This window comes from Cebus imitator, unplaced genomic scaffold, assembly GCF_001604975.1.
Source record: "Cebus imitator isolate Cc_AM_T3 unplaced genomic scaffold, Cebus_imitator-1.0 Scaffold0, whole genome shotgun sequence".
In the NCBI taxonomy this organism is placed as follows: Eukaryota; Metazoa; Chordata; class Mammalia; order Primates; family Cebidae; genus Cebus; species Cebus imitator.
The window spans coordinates 5,443,062-5,462,196 of NW_016107315.1; the positions used below are offsets into that span (position 1 = coordinate 5,443,062).

The 19,135-nt window shown below is 47.1% G+C and overlaps 1 protein-coding gene across 10 annotated transcripts in view; it reads left to right on the forward strand.

The window, feature by feature from the left end:
* IP6K2 (inositol hexakisphosphate kinase 2) overlaps window positions 1–18,463 on the forward strand; it is a 34,727-nt gene extending 16,264 nt beyond the window's left edge. For 2 of the 10 annotated variants that reach the window (XM_017512284.2, XM_017512040.1), the window contains exons 2-6: window positions 10,145–10,470; window positions 12,404–12,629; window positions 14,150–14,325; window positions 16,467–16,642; window positions 17,693–18,463. In XM_017512284.2, the coding sequence (XP_017367773.1) occupies window positions 10,269–10,470; window positions 12,404–12,629; window positions 14,150–14,325; window positions 16,467–16,642; window positions 17,693–18,193 (1,281 nt within the window). In that variant the 5' untranslated portion in view covers window positions 10,145–10,268 and the 3' untranslated portion in view covers window positions 18,194–18,463. Of the gene's footprint in view, window positions 1–3,767; window positions 3,774–9,590; window positions 9,613–10,141; window positions 10,471–11,327; window positions 12,136–12,403; window positions 12,630–14,149; window positions 14,326–16,466; window positions 16,643–17,692 lie in introns of those variants that run through there. The other 8 variants (XM_017512229.2, XM_017512114.1, XM_017512472.2 and 5 more) reach the window with 6 other exon arrangements.
* Window positions 18,464–19,135: the final 672 nt, after the last annotated feature.

Sequence of the window (19,135 nt, forward strand, 5' to 3'; positions counted from 1 at the left end):
TTTTTTTGAGACGGGGTTTCACCATGTTGGCCAGGATGGTCTTGATCTCTTGACCTTGTGATCCACCCGCCTCAGCCTTCCAAAGTGCTGGGATTACAGGCGTGAGCCACCGCACCCAGCCAGATTATGCAATTATATATCTTATTTTATATATATTTATTATATATATTTTATTTGTTTTGAGATGGAGTCTTTCTTACTCTGTTGCCCGGCCTGGAGTATAGTGGCACAATCTCTGCTCACTGCAGCCTGCACCTCCCAGATTCAAGCAATCCTCCTGCCTCAGCCTCGCAAGTAGCTGGGGGTACAGGCACATGCCACCACGCCCAACCGATTTTTGTATTTTTAGTAGAGATGGGGTTTCGCCATGTTGGCCATGCTGTTCTCGAACTCCTGACCCCCCTGACCTCAGGTGATCCACTTGCCTCCGCCTCAAAGTGCTGGGGTTATAGGTGTGAGCCACTGTGCTTGGCCCATCTTCCTTCTTATAACTTAAAAGTTTATCATAAGTGAAACCGGGTGCAGTGATTCACGTCTGTAACCCCAGCACTTTGGGAGGCTGAGGTGGGTGGATTACTTGAGACCAGGAGTTTGAGACCATCCTGACCAACACGGTGAACCCAGTCTCTAATAAAAAATACAAAAATTAGGCCGGGCATGGTGGCTCACGCCTATAATCCCAGCACTTGGGGAGGCCAAGGCAGACGGATCACAAGGTCAGGCGTTCGAGACCAGCCTGACCAACATGGTAAAACCCTGTCTCTACTAAAAATACAAAAATTAGCTGGGCATGGTGGCGCACGCCAAAAATACAAAAAGTCGCCGGGATTACTGAGTAGTAATCCCGGGATGCTGAGGCAGGAGAATTGCTTGAACCTGGGAGGTGGAGGTTGCAGTGAGCCAAGATTGTGCCGTTGCATTCCAGCCTGGGTGACAGAGTGAGACTTCGTCTCAAAGAAAAAAAAAATTAGCCAGGCATGGTGGCACGTGCTTGTAATCCCAGCTACTTGGGAGGCTAGGCATGAGAATCACTTGAACCCAGAGGCAGAGGTTGCCATGAAGTGATATCGCACCACTGCACTCCAGCCTGGACAACAGAGCAAGACTCTGTTTCAGAAAAAAAAAAAAGTGTATCATAAGTGGCCCAGCGCAGTGGCGCGTGCCTGTAATCCCAGCACTTTTGGAAGCCAAGGCGGGAGGATCATTTGAGATCAAGAATTCAAGACCAGCCTGAGCAACATAGCAAAATCCCATCTCTACACAGAAATACAAAAATTAACCAGATGTGGTGGCATATGCCTGTAGTTGTCCCAGCTACTTGGGAAGCTGAGTTGGGAGAATCACTTGAGCCTGGGTGGACCAGGCTGCAGTGAGCTGAGATTACGCCACTGCACTGCAGCCTTGACAATGGAGACCCTGTCTCAAAAAAAAGAAAGTATATCGTAAGCATTTTCACCTGGTTAAAAAAATATAAAATTAATAAGAAAGCTCTTTATGGTATCCTAATAGTCCGTCATAAGATTGAATGAAAAAAATATTTTTGTTTCATTCCTCTCCTGTTGCTGGATGTGGAGGTGAACGTGTTCATCGTCAAGGATGATGGATGTCCTGATTTTACGGAGCAGTGGACTTGAATTTTATGAAGTTTTCCTGAGGTGGTTAGTAGTTTGATTGTAGTTGATGGTACCCAGACAGGTCAATTTGGTGTTCCCACAAGACATCCTTTCAGAGTCAGACATTAACTGTTTTCTTCCTGAGTTTATTTCGCTAAAAATATTTTTAGTTTTTTATTGTTTGTTTTTTTTCTTTGAGTCAGGATCTTGGTCTGTCACCTAGGCTGGAGTGCAGTGGTATGATAGTAGCTTGCTGTATCCTTAAACTCCTGGGCTCAAGTGATCCACCTCAGCTTCCTGAAGAGCTAAGACTATAAGCAGGCACCACCATGCCCTGCTATTTATTTTTAATTTATTGTAGAGATAGGGGTCTTGCTATGTTGCCCAGGCTGGTCTCAAACTCCGGGGCTTAAGCAATTCTGCCCTGGCCTCCCAAAGTGCTAGGATTACAGCTGGCCTTACTCCTTTTTGCATATTAATTTTGTCACCAGGGATTTTACCTCATTTGTTGCCACCTTCCTTGAAAGTTCAAGTTATGGGAGGGAATGGTTTTCCTTTTCTTTCTTTTTCTTTTTTTTTTTTTTTTTTTGTGGGACGGAGTTTCGCTCTTGTTACCTAGGCTGGAGTGCAATGGCACGATCTCGGCTCACTGCAACCTCCGCCTCCTGGGTTCAGGCAATTCTCCTGCCTCAGCCTCCTGAGTAGCTGGGACTACAGGCATATGCCACCATGCCCAGCTAATTTTTTGTATTTTTAGTAGAGATGGGGTTTCACCGTGTTGACCAGGATGGTCTCGATCTCTTGACCTCGTGATCCACCCGTCTCGGCCTCCCAAAGTGCTGGGATTACAGGCTTGAGCCACCGCTCCCGGCTCTTTCTTTTTTTTTTAAGATTGAGTTTTGCTTTCGTTGCCCAAGCTAGAGTGCAATGGCATGATCTTGGCTCACTGCAATCTCTGCCGCCTGGGTTCAAGTGATTCTCCTACCTCAGCCTCCTGAGTAGCTGGGATTATAGGCATGCAACACCACGTCTGGCTAATTTTGTATTTTTAGTAGAGATGGGGTTTCTCCATGTTGATTAGGCTGGTCTTGAACTCCCAACCTCAGGTGATCCGCCTGCCTGGGCCTCCCAAAGTGTTGGGATTACAGGCGTGAGCCACTGTGCCTGGCCGGGAATGGTTTTCTTTTGGCATCGTGCTGACACACTTTAAGGTTGGACTGGCAGGCTCATTGCTCAAGAGGCCTTCTGTATATACTCAAGACTAACTCATGACCTCTCTTTGCTTTGCCTGCAAAAGATGGGGATAGTTTTTATCTTTTATTTTTATTTTTGTTTTCTCTTCTTTTTTATTTTTATTTATTTTTAGTTTTTAGTTTTTTTAGTTGGAGTCTTGCTCTGCTACCCAGGCTGGAGTGCACTGGCATGATCTCAGCTCACTGCAACCTCTGCCTCCCCGGTTCAAGCAGTTCTCCCACCTCAGCCTCCTGAGCAGCTGGAATTACAGGCACATGCCATCACACCCAGCTAATTTTTTTATTTTTTAGTAGAGATGGGGTTTCACCATGTTGGCTAGGCTGGTCTTAAACTCCTGGCCTCAAGGGATCCAGCTGCCTCGGCCTCCCAAAGTGCTGGAATTACAGGTATGAGACATTGTACCCGGCCAATAGTTTTTATTAAAAAAAATTTTCTGGCTGGGTGCAGTGGCTCACGCCTGTAATCGTAGCACTTTGGAATCCCGAGGCAGGTGGATCATTAGGTCAGGAGATTGAGCCCATCCTGGCCAACACAGTGAAACTTTGTCTCTACTAAAAATACAAAAATTATCTGGGTGTGGTGGTGCACACCTGTAGTCCCAGCTATTTGGGAGGCTGAGGTGGGAGAATTGCTTGAACCTTGGAAGTGAAGGTTGCAATGAGCCGAGGTTGCACCATTGCACTCCAGCCCTGGGTGACAAAGCGAGACTCTATCTCAAAAAAAAAAAAAAAAAAAAAGATCACACCACTGCACTCCAGCCTGGCAAAAGAGCAAGACTTCTTCTCAAAGAAGAGAAAAAGAAAATTATACTTATTTCTCATCTTCATGGTTGGCATGAGATAATTATTTTTGGCCAGGCGCAGTGGCTCACGCCTGTAATCCCAGCACTTTGGGAGGCCGAGGCAGGTGGATCACCTGAGGTCAGGAGTTCAAGAGCAGCCTGGCCAGCATGGTGAAACCCCATCTCTTTTTTATAAAAAAATTATAAAAAAAAAAGAGATAATTATTTTTTAGCGAGGATTTAGCAACCTGAAAACCTTGGTCATATCTTTGGGATATGGCCTCAGCATCCACATAGAATATCTGAATGCTGGTTAGTATATTTGTTATAAATAATGATAGAATTGAAATCTTCTTGTAGCCACATTTTCAAAGTTTATTCATTAGTCTTGTTACGTGATTTTCTACAAGAGAGAGTTTTCCAAAAGGTTAGTTGTCATTACATTAAGAGCTTGGGTTTTGTTTGACATGAAATGTGTTTACACCAGAAGATCTCAGATGAATGTTCAGGCATGGGTCCTTAATTTATATTCCCCAGTTTATGCAGACTTATAAGGTGGATGATAATAAATGCAAAATAAACTAATATTAGCCAGTGCTTGGAATGCGTTTTGTAAAGTGTGCAGCATGCCACATTTCAATACTTGTACTCACCATATGATTGGTGTGGATTTGGATGATGATTGCAGTGGGTGTCTTACGAGTTCTCTGCTGTGCGTGGTAGGTATTCATGACGCAGTAGTGATTTGAGGCACATTCTGTGGAGTGCCTACTTTATGCTGGTGCGCTTTTAGATCCTGGAGATTCAGCAGTGAACATTGCAGTCAAAAATCTGACATTACAAAACTTGTTTTCAAGTGGAAATGCGGTGGGAGGAGACAGACAATAAACAAGACAAATAAGAAATTAGGTGTGTAGGCCGGGCACGGTGGCTCACGCCTGTAATCCCAGCACTTTGGGAGGCCGAGGCGGGTGGATCACGAGGTCAAGAGATTGAGACCATCCTGGTCAACATGGTGAAACCCCGTCTCTACTAAAACTACAAAAAATTAGCTGGGCACGGTGGCGCGTGCCTGTAATCCCAGCTACTCAGGAGGCCGAGGCAGGAGAATTGCCTGAACCCAGGAGGCGGAGGTTGCGGTGAGCCGAGATCGCGCCATTGCACTCCAGCCTGGGTAACGAGCGAAACCCCGTCTCAAAAAAAAAAAAAGAAAATTAGGTGTGCAGGAGAAATGCCTGAGGTAGGTGACTGGGCGGAGGGGGATGGAGACAGCAGACCACCATGTATGTACCTGTGGAACAATCCTGCAGGATGCAGGATATGCATATGTACCCCAGAGGGAAAAAAAAAAAATTAGGCGGTGGTGCATGCCTGTAATTGCAGCTACTGGGAAGGCTGAGGCAGGAGAATCACTTGAACCCGGGAGGTGGAGGTTGTGGTGAGCTGAGATTGTGCCATTGTACTCCAGCCTGGGCAACAAAAGCAAAACTCCGTCTCAAAAAAAAACATAGAGTATGTTAGTTAGATGGTGATAAGTAGAAGAAAATGAAGCAGGGGTGCCCCAGGGAGTGGCACTTTTAGATAGAGTGGTTAAAGATCTCATTAAAGAGGTGACATTTGCTCAGCTGGCTGTGGTGATATACGCCTGTAGTCAGAACTACTCAGGAGGCTGAGGTGAGAGGAACACTTGAGCCCAGGAGTTTGAGGCTGCAGTGAGCCGTGATCATACCACTGCACTTTAGCCTGGGCAACAGAGCAACACCCTATCTTTTAAAAAAAAAAATGCTGACATTTGCCTGAAGAGCTGAAGGAGGTTGAGAGAGTGAGGCAAGGGGTTTATCTGGGGGAAGAATATATCAAGCAAAGGGAATAGCAAGTACAAAGATCCCTGAGAAGCCAGTATAATTGGAACATATTGGATGTTGATATTTTGTTTCTTATGGATACTTTTATTTTTTTGAGACAGAGTTTCACTCTTGTGTCCAGGCTGGAGTGCAGTGGCGCAATCTTGGTTCACTGTGACTTCTGCCTCCTGGGTTCAAGCAATTCCCTTGCCTCAGCCTCCCAAGTAGCTGGGATTACAGGCGTCCACCACCACATCCAGCTAATTTTTTTAAAAATGTGTTTTAGTAGAGGCCAAGGCTGACCTTAGCATGAGTGATTCAAGATACTCAAAGTGAGGCAGATGAGCCCAAAAAGAATAGATGCAAAAGAAAATTTCAGCCAATGAGTTTGTATATAGAAACTATTGAACAGTGAGTAGGATTTGTGTGTGTGTGTGTGTGTGTGTGTGTGTGTGTGTGTGTGACAGAAGTCTCACTCTGTCAACCAGGCGGAAGTGCAGTGGTACGATCTCAGCTCACTGCAACCTCCACCTCCCCGGTTCAAGTGATTCTTGTGCCTCAGCCTCCCAAGTAGCTGGTACTACGGGTGCCTACCACCACGCCTGGCTGATTTTTTTTGTATTATTAGTAGAGACAGGGTTTCACCATGTTGGCCAGGCTGGTCTCGAACACCTGACCTCAAGTGGTCCGCCTGCCTCAGCCTCTCAAAGTGCCAGAAGTACAGGCATGAGCCACCACACCCAGTAGGATCTTTTTAAGTATAATATTTTCTGATTATTAAAATAATACATATTATTGGCTGGGCGAAGTGGCCTGTAATTTTTTGTATTGTTGATAGAGATAGCGTTTCACTGTGTTGGCCAGGCTGGTCTCAAACTCCTGACCTCAGGTGTTCTGCCCATCTTGGCCTCCCAGAGTGCTGGGATTACAGGCGTGAGTCACAGCACCCAGCCATGTTGTCATTCCTCTTAGTTAAATACCTAGGCATGGGATTGCTATGTATATAATAAGTATACGTTTAACTTTATCAGAAACTGCCAGACTGTTTCCCAAAGTGGCTTTGCATTCCTACCAGCAATGTATGAGGCATTGCATGATTAACCCTGGGTTGTATATGTGTACTGGGCTCATGCCGGGTGGTGGCTCTGGGACACATGGAGGGGAGGTATGGGTGGTGAGGGTTGTTTTTCTGCCATCAGTATAGTGTGCCTTATACCATTCCTCTGTGACTGCTTGACCTTGGGGCTTTTCTTGAGCCAGAGTAAGTGGCCCCAGCAGATGCCATTTTGTAGCCTCATTAACTAAATTCTGGATGAGTGAGCTAAGGGCCCAGGGGCTTTCATAAGTTACAGTCATTTTATTTGCATTACTTAAAAAGTTAAGAATATTAAGGCATTTTTTTTTCCAACAGATCCTTAAACCAATTTGATAGATTTGGTGGATGGACTGTGGGGGAAAACTGTATGCTGTGCCAGGATGGATGTTCTGTGTTTCTTATGTGTTCATAGTTTCATGGACAAATGTGAGGCAATGTGGAAAGCTAAAATAGATGCTAAATCTGAAGCTAGTATTTTGCATTTATTTCCTGTCTTTCTAGGTACTGGGCCCACACATTGCATGGGCTTTATGGTAACCGTTAATTTTCCAGCCTTCCAGGGAAACTGAGCCTTAGACCCTAGAGGTCATATGCAGAGAGAGAGAGAGAGAGAGAGAGAGAGAGAGAGAGAGAGAGAGAGACAGGTGACATGGAGATTGTTGCATCTGGTATAGTTGGCTTTTCTTTCTTCTGGTGTAGTTGAAGCCCCTACGGAGGAGGCTGATTTGCTTTGTAATCTTTGGAAAATTAATCCTTCATTTTCTTGCAGAGATAGGGGCTGTGAGGGACCCTAGAACAGAAACTCTGCTTATTTGCAACTCCAAATGTGAGAAGTATGTTTTATAGTGAAACCATACGTATGTTCATATTGAGAGTTTGAACATAATTGAAACAAAAGGATCATAAAATAGGACTTACCTTATTATGTGCAATGCATTGATATTTTGCAAGAGTGCTGGGATTCTGAGCAAGAGCCACCATACCTGGCCTGGATTGTGTTTCTAAGGCCTGGCCCATGAGGAGCATCTTGTGCTTTAACAGTTTTATAGTACAGTGCCTGACATATGCTTTGGTACTGGCCGGTGGACCATGAACCAGTAGCTTCTTTTGATATTACTCTTATTCAGAAGGCCTTTTCAGCAGACTAGTGTCAACCAGTCTGGAGAAAAGGCTTTTGAGGCCAGACTTCTCAGAGCTCCATCTTGGGGATAGAGCCAGGAATGGCTAGAATGTACTCATGTTTACAGTGCCAATGCCTGTGTTCAATTTCTGGACTCTTCTCAATATATGCCGTCCTGGAGGCTTTTGTGGTGATGAGAAGGTGGTACCAAGTGATGAGAACCTTAGGTTTAGATTCTCTGCTCTTTGCATATGGGAAAACTTATTGATTCCTAGCCCTTGAGGTCAGTTGAGGCCCACAGTCAGGCACTCTCTGAAAGGAAGAGATTAACACCAGTTTACACGCTTTAAAAGAGGCTACTTTATAAACAGAAAATATTAACTAGGTGGGGTGGCATGTGCCTGTAGTCCTAGCTGCTTGGGAGGCTGAGGCATGAGTATCCCTTGAGCCCAGGAGTTTGAGGGTATAGTGAGCTATGATCCTGCCATTGCACTCTAGCCTGGGCAACAGAATGAGACCCTGTTTACTTTAAAAAAAAAAAAAAAAAAAAAAAAAAAAAAAAAAAAAAAAAAAAAAAAAAAAAAAAAAGTAAAATAAAAATTGGCTGGGCGCAGTGGCTCATGCCTGTAATCCTAGCACTTTTAGGAGGCCAAGGTGGGTGGATCTCCTGAGGTTAAGAGTTCAAGACAAGTCTGGCCAACATGGTGAAATCCCATCTCTACCAAAAATACAGAAAAATATTAGCCAGGCATGATGGTGGGCATCTATAGTCCCAGCTACTTGGGAGGCTGCGGCAGGAGAATTGCATGAGCCTGGGACACAGAAGTTGCAGTGATGAGTGAGATTGCACTTCAGCTTGGGCAACAGAGCAAGACTCCATCTCAAAAGACAAGTAAAAATTAAGCTGGGCAGTGCCAGAGATCATGGGCCCTAGAGGCAGCTGTGTCGGTTCACTTGGGAGACGTGGCTTATTGTCCCTGGCCCTGGGTGAGTTTCCTAATCTTCTCTAATCAGCTTCATTGTTTGCAATAGGGAGAGTAGTGTCTACCTCAAAGAAAGTATCGTGAGGACCAAATGGTGTAAGAAATTCCTGGAACGAGCCTGATACATAATAGGTCATTTCCCCACATGGAGGACAGAGGGCATGTCTCCTCCAGATCCATCCTCACTCCTCTCTCAGTTGGAGTCATGGGAACTGAAGGAGTTCCTAGTAAAATCCCTGTACAGATACTGAAATGTAACTCAAGCCCTCTAAGAAATGCTAGTAGAGACTGCATAAATTAGACAAAACACAGAATGAGTGCAGCATGCCCTGTACCAGTTAACGGTGCATACAGAGATGTGCTTTGCTGATGATGCATCCAGTGCGTAGCTTTGTGAGTGGATTCGAGCCTGATTGCCCCAAGAGCACAACTTTGGTGTAAAAGTGTGCTCTGGCTTTTGGTGATCAGGTTAGAATGATAAAAATAGTCAGTGACCTAGAACACTGTCTATCTTTTTAAATGGTGTTAGCCAGCCTTGATCAGTTGTTTTTAGATACAGACGTTAATAATTAAAGCTGGACCCAAGCTCCATTGCTAATAAGGTTAATGGGGCTTGTCTTTCACCTTGGGCAGGAGCAGTGTGTGTAGACAACCTGGACAAATAAACAGTGAGTCTTACTATATAATGATTAAGCAGATTTTCCCTATATTTAAATGCATTTTATAAAAATACAAGTAATAGGAGGCCTGGGCATCATTCACATTAAGCTTGACATTCTTTTTTTTTTTTTTTTTGAGTCGGAGTTTCGCTCTTGTTGCCCAGGCTGGAGTGCAATGGCGCGATCTCGGCTCACCGCAACCTCTGCCTCCTGGGTTCAGGCAATTCTCCTGCCTCAGCCTCCTGAGTAGCTGGGACTACAGGCACGCGCCACCGTGCCCAGCTAAATTTTTTGTATTTTTAGTAGAGACGGGGTTTCACCATGTTGACCAGGATGGTCTCGATCTCTTGACCTCGTGATCCACCCGCCTCGGCCTCCCAAAGTGCTGGAATTACAGGCTTGAGCCACCGCACCCGGCCAAGCTTGACATTCTTATTAGAAAATGGTAAGATTTAATCCAGGCATTAGGCTTGAAATTGTGATTTCACCTCACCATTGCATCAGTTTTGCCTATGGTAGTGGCTTTCTAACACCATAGTGGGGCCTCTGCCTTTTTAGGGGCGCCTGGAACCCATTCCCTGCCTGTTTGCATCGAGCCCCGCCCCTATGAGCTCATGGTGTTTTTGTTTTTCTGCTGGAGAAGGCGGGGCCAAAGTGGGTGGCATGGGCGGAGCCCCGCTAGAGCTCGGACTGTTTGTCTTTGTCTTTCTGCTGGAGGAGCAGGGTGAACAGCTCTAAGGCACTTCCTACGCTACCTCGAATCCCCATGTCATCATTGTGTTTGCTTCCAGCAGAGCGTCCTGGCCAGAGCAAGCCAAGAAGTCAAGTCGAGAGGGACACACAGACAGACAACAGACAGAAGACGTACTGGCCGCTGGACCCTGCCGCCTCCCCCTTCCCACCATCTGCGCCCGGAGGATGAGCCCAGCCTTCAGGGCCATGGATGTGGAGCCCCGCGCCAAAGGCGTCCTGCTGGAGCCCTTTGTCCACCAGGTTGGGGGGCACTCATGCGTGCTCCGCTTCAATGAGACAACGCTGTGCAAGCCCCTGGTCCCAAGGGAACATCAGTTCTACGAGACCCTCCCTGCTGAGATGCGCAAATTCACTCCCCAGTACAAAGGTAAGCCCCAGCTGCTGGAGGGGTTGCCACACTGTCGAGGAGATGTAAGGGATCGTGGCCATAGAAGGCCCTGGCAGCCGTCCCTGGAGCCCTCACTCCTTCCCACTCTGTGCTTTTCCTCCCTCTCCTCCTCCTCCTCCTCCTCCTCCTCCTTGTCTTCCTCCTGGCCCTCAGCCCAGCACCTCACACCCTCAGTTTTCAAGCCTGGTAAGATTGCTCAATTCTGTTTTGTTTTGTGGATTTGAGTTTGATTTTGGTAGAAGTGTAGTTGTGTTTTATGTTCAGGTGTCTCTTGATCACAGTAACCCATAGTCCCCCGTGGTGGGGACGGTGGGGGAAGACTTTGGGAAGATTTTACCCAGAATACTTGCCGCCTGCTTTTTGTCCTCCAGGAAACCAGAAGCCCGGGTGATTAGGTAGGCCGGGGGAGCAGGGTTGAGTCAGATGGAATGCAGGAGTGGGAGGCCTGTGCTGATTAGCCCAAGCCCTTTGCTGTTACAGAATGTCCCCAAAATTGCTATGTGAAAGCAACCTTTCGATTCACATATAATTTTTTGTTCCTTTTTACAATGTATTTTATAGGGGACATCAGCAGCCACCAGCATGGTGGGGTCTTTGTTTGGGAGGGGGGAGTCTTTTGTAAATCAAGGAAGAATCCATTAAAGAAATTAACTTTAAATGTGTATTATCTGGTTACATAAGAGACTCTAGAACAACTTAGGTTCTTTTGGGACTGTTGAAACATTGTCTTTAAGCACAGAATGTACTGTCTCTGTACTCTGAATATGCATGTGTATTGTGGTGGGGATGGGGGAGTTGGGGGCCCTCACTTGGTCCTTTTCTGTTGTTTTTTCCAGGACAAAGCCAAAGGTCCCTTGTTAGCTGGCCGTCCCTACCCCATTTTTTCCCCTGGTCCTTTCCCTTGTGGCCACCGGGAAGTGTGGTCTGAATCCCCCACCCTGGCTCCTCTGCACCCAGAGCTGGGGGCCACCTCAGAAGTGTCATCTCTCTCTGAGCACGCATTCCCCTGCAGCAGTCGAGCGGGCAGGCAGCAAGGACTGAGCAGATTGAGTGATCCTGGGGCAGAGAGGCCTGGGAGGAAAGGTGTTCAGCCAGTCGTTTGTAAGGCGCTCGTCGGCACCTGCTGAAATGCCCCCCACCTGACAGCCCCATCCTCAAAGACTGATTACTCATGGCAGGTTCTAGAGACTTAAGGGGGAAAGCTGCTTTCAAGGTCACCACATGTTTGTGCTCCCCAACCAAATCTATCTGCCTTGTGATCATTTTGTTCTTTTGTGACGTGAGATTGCAAAGACCAATAAAAACATATTTTATAAGGAAAAAGGGCCTGGGTGCCTACCTCGTGTGGGGGCACTGTGGGAAACCTTTAAACCTTTGCTAGGGTGTCTTGTGCTGTGTGGTTTGTTTTGTTTGCCCCTTTATTTTGCTTTGCTTACCCAGTCTTCCCTTATTCTTGGTTCTTAACCCTCAGGCAAACCTGTGTTCCCCAGTATTCAGGCTCTGCTTTAAAGCAAGCTTTGAGGCTGCGGGAGTTTCTGTTTAGGGCATTAAAATTTCCCGCAAACTATAAAGAGCAATGTTTTAAGTCTTTTAGGATTAGAAGAGTTACATAAAAATTAATAAACATTTTCAATGATGGAAAAATGTGTCTTGTAATTCTTTGGCTCTTGCCTTGTTGAGTACATCAGAGAGGAAGACTCTCGGCCATGTTTGCTCCCTAATTGCTTGTCTTGTATGGTGTCATCTTTTCTAGCTGTTTTGATATTTGTTAAGTTTGCAGATGAGTTTGGGGCCTCTGGCAACATAGAGACTAAGGAACTGGGTAAGAAAAAAACAAATGTTACAATCATGTTACTTACAAGGCTTCTTCCTGTGGAATTAAAAGTACTTTCTGCTCCTCACCCCCTTCCAGGTGTGGTATCTGTGCGCTTTGAAGAAGATGAAGACAGGAACTTGTGTCTAATAGCATATCCATTAAAAGGGGACCATGGAACTGTGGAGATTGTAGATAATTCAGACTGTGAACCAAAAAGTAAGCTCCTAAGGTGGACGACAAACAAAAAACATCATGTCTTAGAAACAGAAAAGACCCCTAAGGACTGGGTGCGCCAGCACCGGAAAGAGGAGAAAATGAAGAGGTGAGTGGAGACTGAGCAGCCAGCCCTTGGCTGTGTGGGAGGGTTGGGGATTTTGGTTACAGCCCAGTTCCCTGGAGCTAAGGACGTAAGTGGACTTATTAGGTGCCCTGTCATTCAGTGGCTAATTCCCACATGGTATGCTCTGCCTCTCTTTTATTGTAATTGACTCTGGTTAGATCATGCCAGTTTGGATAAACAGCTGCACTGGCCTCTGTAAGAGATTCACTCACTTTTCTATGACTGCTGTGTGCCAGGCTGTGAACTGGAGATGTAGCAGAGACCGACAGGAGCCATCCTTTTACCTCAGGTTGTTCACCAATAGTTGAAGACAAAATGGGCAGTTGGGCATCCCCAAAACTCAGTGATCCCCCTAAGCAGGGCCATCCTACTCCTGCACCTTGGCAAAGCTTGTGAAAATATAAATAGTATATATAAATTAAAGAACATATAATGCAGCTCAGTAGGTTCACCTATTCCCATGGAATTTGAGTTTCTATTTTCCCAGTCATCAGATTTTGGAGTTGGGGGAAGCTGCTTGTACTGGAGGCTAGGTGGTACTACTTCCTAGAAGAGGGCAATGAAGGCCCTCCACATACAGGGGCTGGGGAGCAGGAGTTGATCTTGGATCTTAGGTTCTTTTTGCTGTAGAAAATAGTAGTTGGCTGTCCCCTAATTTTATTTTTTAAGATCAACTTTCTTGAGGTATACATACGGTAAAATGCACGCATTTGAAGTGCTCAAAGAGTTTTGGCAAATGTGTACACGGTAAGCCACCACCACATCAAGAAGTCACTTTTCATTACTGTGGAAAGTTTCTCACCGGGTGTGGTGGCTCACACCTGTAATCCCAGCACTTTGAGAGGCTAAGGCGGGTGGATCACCGGAGGTCATGAGTTCTAGAGCAGCCTGACCAATATGATGAAACCCTCTCTCTACTAAAAATACAAAAATTAGCCGAGTGTGGTGGCATGTTCCTGTAATCCCAGGTACTTGGGAGGCTGAGACAGGAGAATCATGTGAACCTGGAAGGTGGAGGTTGCAGTGAGTTGAGATTGTGCCATTGCACTTCAATCTGGGCAACAAGAGTGAAACTCTGTTTTAAAAAAAATAAAGACAGTTTCTTTGTGCCTCTTTTAACCCTGAATTTCTTTCTTCCTTTCTTTCTTTTTATTTTTAGACGGAGTCTCACTTGCTCTGTCGCCGAGGCTAGAGTACAGTGGTATGATATTTTTGGCTCACTGCAACCTCTGCCTTCTGGGTTCAAGCAATTCTCCTGCCTAAGCCTCCTTAGTAGCTGGTACTACAGATGCACACCACCATGCCCAGCTAATGTTTGTATTTTTAGTAGAGACGGTTTTACCATGTTGGCCAGGGTGGTCTCAAACTCCTGAACTCCTGACCTCAAGTGATCTGCCCATCTCGACCTCCCAAAGTGCTGGGATTACAGGCGTGAGCCACCGAACTCGGCCTTCTAAATTCTGATAAGACATACTGATGTATTGGTCCTTGTCTCTTTATAGCCATAAGTTAGAAGAAGAATTTGAGTGGCTAAAGAAATCTGAAGTCTTGTACTACACTGTAGAGAAAAAGGGGAATGTAAGTTCCCAGCTTAAACACTATAACCCTTGGAGCATGAAATGTCACCAGCAACAGTTACAGAGAATGAAGGAGAATGCAAAGCACCGGAACCAGTACAGTATCCTTTGTTCATGGGCATCTCTGCATCGAGGGTTAGGGGAGAGAAAACAAGGAAGGCCCTTGGATCTTGGAGAGAGAGGTTGGGTATTTGTAGTCATGGTTGAGTTTCTTCTATCTGGGTTATTTCAGAACACCCTGTATGATAATTATGGGCAAATAATCACTTCCCTCAGGGCAGCTACTGGCCTAGGAGTGCAGATGATGAGGAGTGGGGTATAATGGGTCTCTGGGAGGTGAGGGGTGCCTCATGAAGGGGCCAGCTTGCATCAGGTGGACTTTGGCCTAGATAACCTAGAGGAAGAGGGCAAGGGGCTGCCTCCTGTTTTCAGACTCTCTTCAGAAGTCTCAAAACATGGCTCACCTGCAAAGGACTGAGGTTTTTGGGTGAGGAGACTGACCTTTCACTCCCGGTTCACCAGACTGGCACTGGCACTGGACATGAGCAGTACATGAGGAAATCTTTCTTCTCTCTTTTCTTTTTTCTGGAGACAGAGTCTTGCTCTTTTCCCCAGGCTGGAGTGCAGTGGTGTGATCTCGGCTCACTGCAACCTTGGCCTTCCGAGTTCAAGTGATTCTTATACCTCAGCCCCCCTAGTAGTTGGCATTACAGGTGTCTGCCCCCACGCCCGGCTAATTTTTGTATTTTTAGTGGAGACGGGGTTTCACCATGTTGCCTAGGCTGGTCTCAACTTCTGACCTCAGGTGATCTACCTGCTTTGGCCTCCCAAAGTGCTTGGATAACAGGCCATGAGCCACCCCCTCTCCCCCTGCCTTCTCCATCCCTCCCCTTTATAAAGGTGAGGTTTCACTATGTTGCCCAGGCTGGTCTCAAACTCCTGGGCTCAAGTAATCCTCAGCCTCCAAAAATGTTGGGGTAATAGGTGTGAGCCACCATGCCTAGCCTGTATCTATTTTTTTGGTCTCTTAAAAATGTGAAAACCATTTCTAGCTTATAGGCCATGCAACAAACAGCAAGCAGTGGGCCATACATAGTGTGCTAGTTTCCCCTCTAGGGAGCACTGGTTCCTTGAATGGAAACTGACGAAACAATGGTCTGTGCACTAGACGCACTCATAAATTCTGGTCATTGTTTCTAGACCTTACTAGTGCACACAGCTGGGAAGCAGACGTTTACTTTAAAGAGAAAAGTAGCTGGGCCCGGTGGCTCATGCCTGTAATCCCAGCTCTTTGGGAGACTAAGGCAGACGAATCACAAGGCTGAGAGTTTGAGGCCTGCCTGGCCAACATGGTGAAACCCTGTCTCTACTAAAAATGCAAAAAATTAGCTGGGCATAGTGGCGGGCATCTGTAATCCCAGCTACTTGGAAGGCTGAGCCAGGAGAATCGTTTGAAAGCAAGAGGCGGAGGTTACAGTGAGCCGAGATCGCGCCACTGCACTCCAGCCCTGGCAAGAGAGTGAGACTCCGTCTCAAAAATAATAATAATTAATAAAATAAAGAGAAGGCCGGGCACAGTGGCTCATTCCTGTAATCTCAGCACTTCGGGAGGCCGAGGTGGGCAGTCACAAGGTCAGGAGATCCTGGCCAACATGGTGAAACCCCACTGAAATACAAAAAACTAGCCGGGTGTGATTGTGCACACCTGTGGTCCCAGCTACTCGGGAGGCTGAGGCAGGGAATCACTTGAATCCGGGGGACAGAGATTGTAGTGAGAAGAGATCGTAACGTTGCACTCCAGCCTGGCGACAGAGGGAGACTTCATCTCAAAAAATAAAATCAAATAAGAGAAAAGTATTTTCATGAGTTTATACAGATACTTCCAGTTCACATATAAGGCTACAGGATTTACTGAACTTCCTTGATGTTCTACTTGTAATTGAGAACTTTGTTTTTGGACCCTAGTCCTACACTTAGCTAACAGTTCAGGAAATGGCTTGTATGTCTCCCAGGCTGGAAGAGCCCAGGCCTGAGAGTCCAGGTGTAGGCTGCTTTCACACCAGTTCCCTGACAAGAAGTAAAGGTGTCTCTCAGCTTTCTGCTCAGCCCTGGACTCCCTATGTGGAGGCAGCAAACTAATGGAGTCTCCTGTGGGTCACTGCATCCAGACACTGTGCCTTGGGAGTACCAAGGACCCATGCAGTAGCATTTCCTTTTGGGGGTATTTTTCTTAACTACTCAGAATTTATCTTACTGGAAAACCTGACTTCCCGCTACGAGGTGCCTTGTGTCCTTGATCTCAAGATGGGCACACGACAACACGGTGACGATGCTTCAGAGGAGAAGGCAGCCAATCAAATCCGAAAATGTCAGCAGAGCACATCTGCGGTCATTGGTGTGCGTGTGTGTGGCATGCAGGTGAGGGGGATGCTAGGGCTGGCTAGGGCATCCAATGGCTGTCACTTCCCCATCCTGGCATAGTCCTGTTTGCTCAAAAGATTCCAGGCCAAGTCCGATGGCTCACACCTGTAATCCCAGCACTTTGGGAGGTCAAGGCGGGTGGATCACCTGAGGTCAGGAGTTCGAGACCAGCCCAGACAGCATGGCGAAACCCTGTCTCTACTAAAAATACAAAAATTAGTTGAGCATGTTGGTGTATACCTGTAATCCTAGCCACTTGGGAGGCTGAGGTACAGGAACAGCTTGAACCCAGGAGGCGAAGGTTGCAGTGAGCCGATAACCGCAGCATTGCACTCCAGTGTCTCTAAATAAAAAGATTCTGGGCCAGGCACGGTAGTTCACGCCTGTAATCCCAGCACTTTGGGAGGCCAAGGCAGGTGGATCATGAGGTCGGGAGTTCAAGACCAGGCTGGCCAGCATGGTGAAACCCCATCTCTACTAAAAAAAAAATATGCAAAAATTTAGCTGGGCATGGTGGCATGTGCCTGTAATCCTAGCTAATCCAGAGGCTGAGACAGGAGAATTGATTGAGCCTGGGAGGCGGAGGTTGCCGTGAACTGAGATTGTGCCACTGCACTCCAGCCTGGGCAACAGAGCAAGACTCCGTCGAAAATAAAGATTCCAGATTTAACTCCACATGAGTCTGTTGCCTTTTGGTTAAAAAAGAAAGCATGCATGCCTGCATGATCCTGAGATTGGGTTGATTGACTGAGTCCAGAATCTGTGGACAGTAGTAGGGAAGAAAGCAAGAGGGTAGGTCCTCTCCAGTGACCCAGATGTTGAGTTGGGGTGCCAGAGCACAATGACCAAACCCAGGTTGGATGGCTGCATCCCAGGTGGGGGTCGATCAGAGAATATAGTGGACAGTGGCTCATGTGTGACTGGTGTACTTAACAAGTTTTCATCTGATCTGATCTGTCACATCGCTCACACACATACATACCACTGCCCAGGATCCAAGGTTTGAGATGGCCCTTAGCCCCTGACTTGCTGGTCTCTCTCCTACAGGTGTACCAAGCAGGCAGTGGGCAGCTCATGTTCATGAACAAGTATCATGGACGGAAGTTGTCAGTACAGGGCTTCAAGGAGGCACTTTACCAGTTCTTCCACAACGGGCGGTACTTGCGCCGTGAACTCCTGGGCCCTGTGCTCAAGAAGCTGACTGAACTCAAGGCGGTGTTGGAGCGACAGGAGTCCTACCGCTTCTACTCAAGCTCTCTGCTGGTCATCTATGATGGCAAGGAGCGGCCGGAAGTGGTCCTGGACTCAGATGCTGAGGACTTGGAGGACCTGTCAGAGGAGTCAGCTGATGAGTCTGCTGGGGCCTATGCCTACAAACCCCTCGGTGCCAGCTCTGTAGACGTGCGCATGATCGATTTTGCACACACCACCTGCAGGCTGTATGGCGAGGACACTGTGGTGCATGAGGGCCAGGATGCTGGCTATATCTTCGGGCTGCAGAGCCTGATAGACATTGTCACAGAGATAAGTGAGGAGAGTGGGGAGTGAGCTTGCTAGCTGCTCCAGTACCTGAGAGACTCTCTGTGTCCCTGGAACAGCTGTGCTGCATCAGGGAGGAGGCCAGTATGGCCAGGTGGTGGCTCCTGCAGCCTGGAGCTGATGTGCAGTGGCCTCTGTGAGCCCCAGCCTGAGCCAGCCCCAGCTGCGCTTGGAGTCTTTATTTATTTTAACTATTTCTTCAACATTCCACATTTGATGATGATACCTCTTTCTTCCCCGAGTGTATCTGTCCTAATACAAATCTTTTTGTTTATTGTATGTAGTGCTGCTGTCATTCTTTCAAGGGCAGGGAGTCGCCCTCCCAACCCTAGGAATCCTTACCACATGCTGTGACCACCTTCCTGGTTCAGTATTCTGGCCACCACCACTACCCCATGGATCCTAAAGTCAGCCCAGCCTCTTGGCATGGTCTGCAGTCTCCAATCTAGCATGCTGAAGGTCACCCAGAAAGGATCCCCCCACATACATACCTTAGCCAGATTCTTCTGGGATCTGTGCCAGCTGAGAGTCTCAAACCACACAACACTTGGCACAGGTGTTCTCGTGGGTCCTATGCAACTTAAGCCAGTTAGGTAGCAGGTGCTGCAAACCTTGGGTCCAGCTTTTAATCCCTTCTATGCCACTGGCAGCAGCTAATTGGCTGGCTATTGTGATAGATGTCCTGGAGCCAATACTCATGTCTCTAGCCTCTAGGCTCTGGTCCATTGGCAGCCATGATCTATGTTGTAAAGGGGCCCACGTGATAGAGGGCACGTTAAAAGGGCGTGTTTGGGTAGGTAGGGTGGACCTCTTGGCCACACCACCTGTCACCACTCCTGCCCAGCCCTGGGCCCCATTGCAATTACACCAAGTCTCTTCAAGTAGTCCCAGCCATCACAGACCCTGAGATTCTACTCCTCTGCCCCAGGAGGGCTTCTGGGAGGAGGAGGG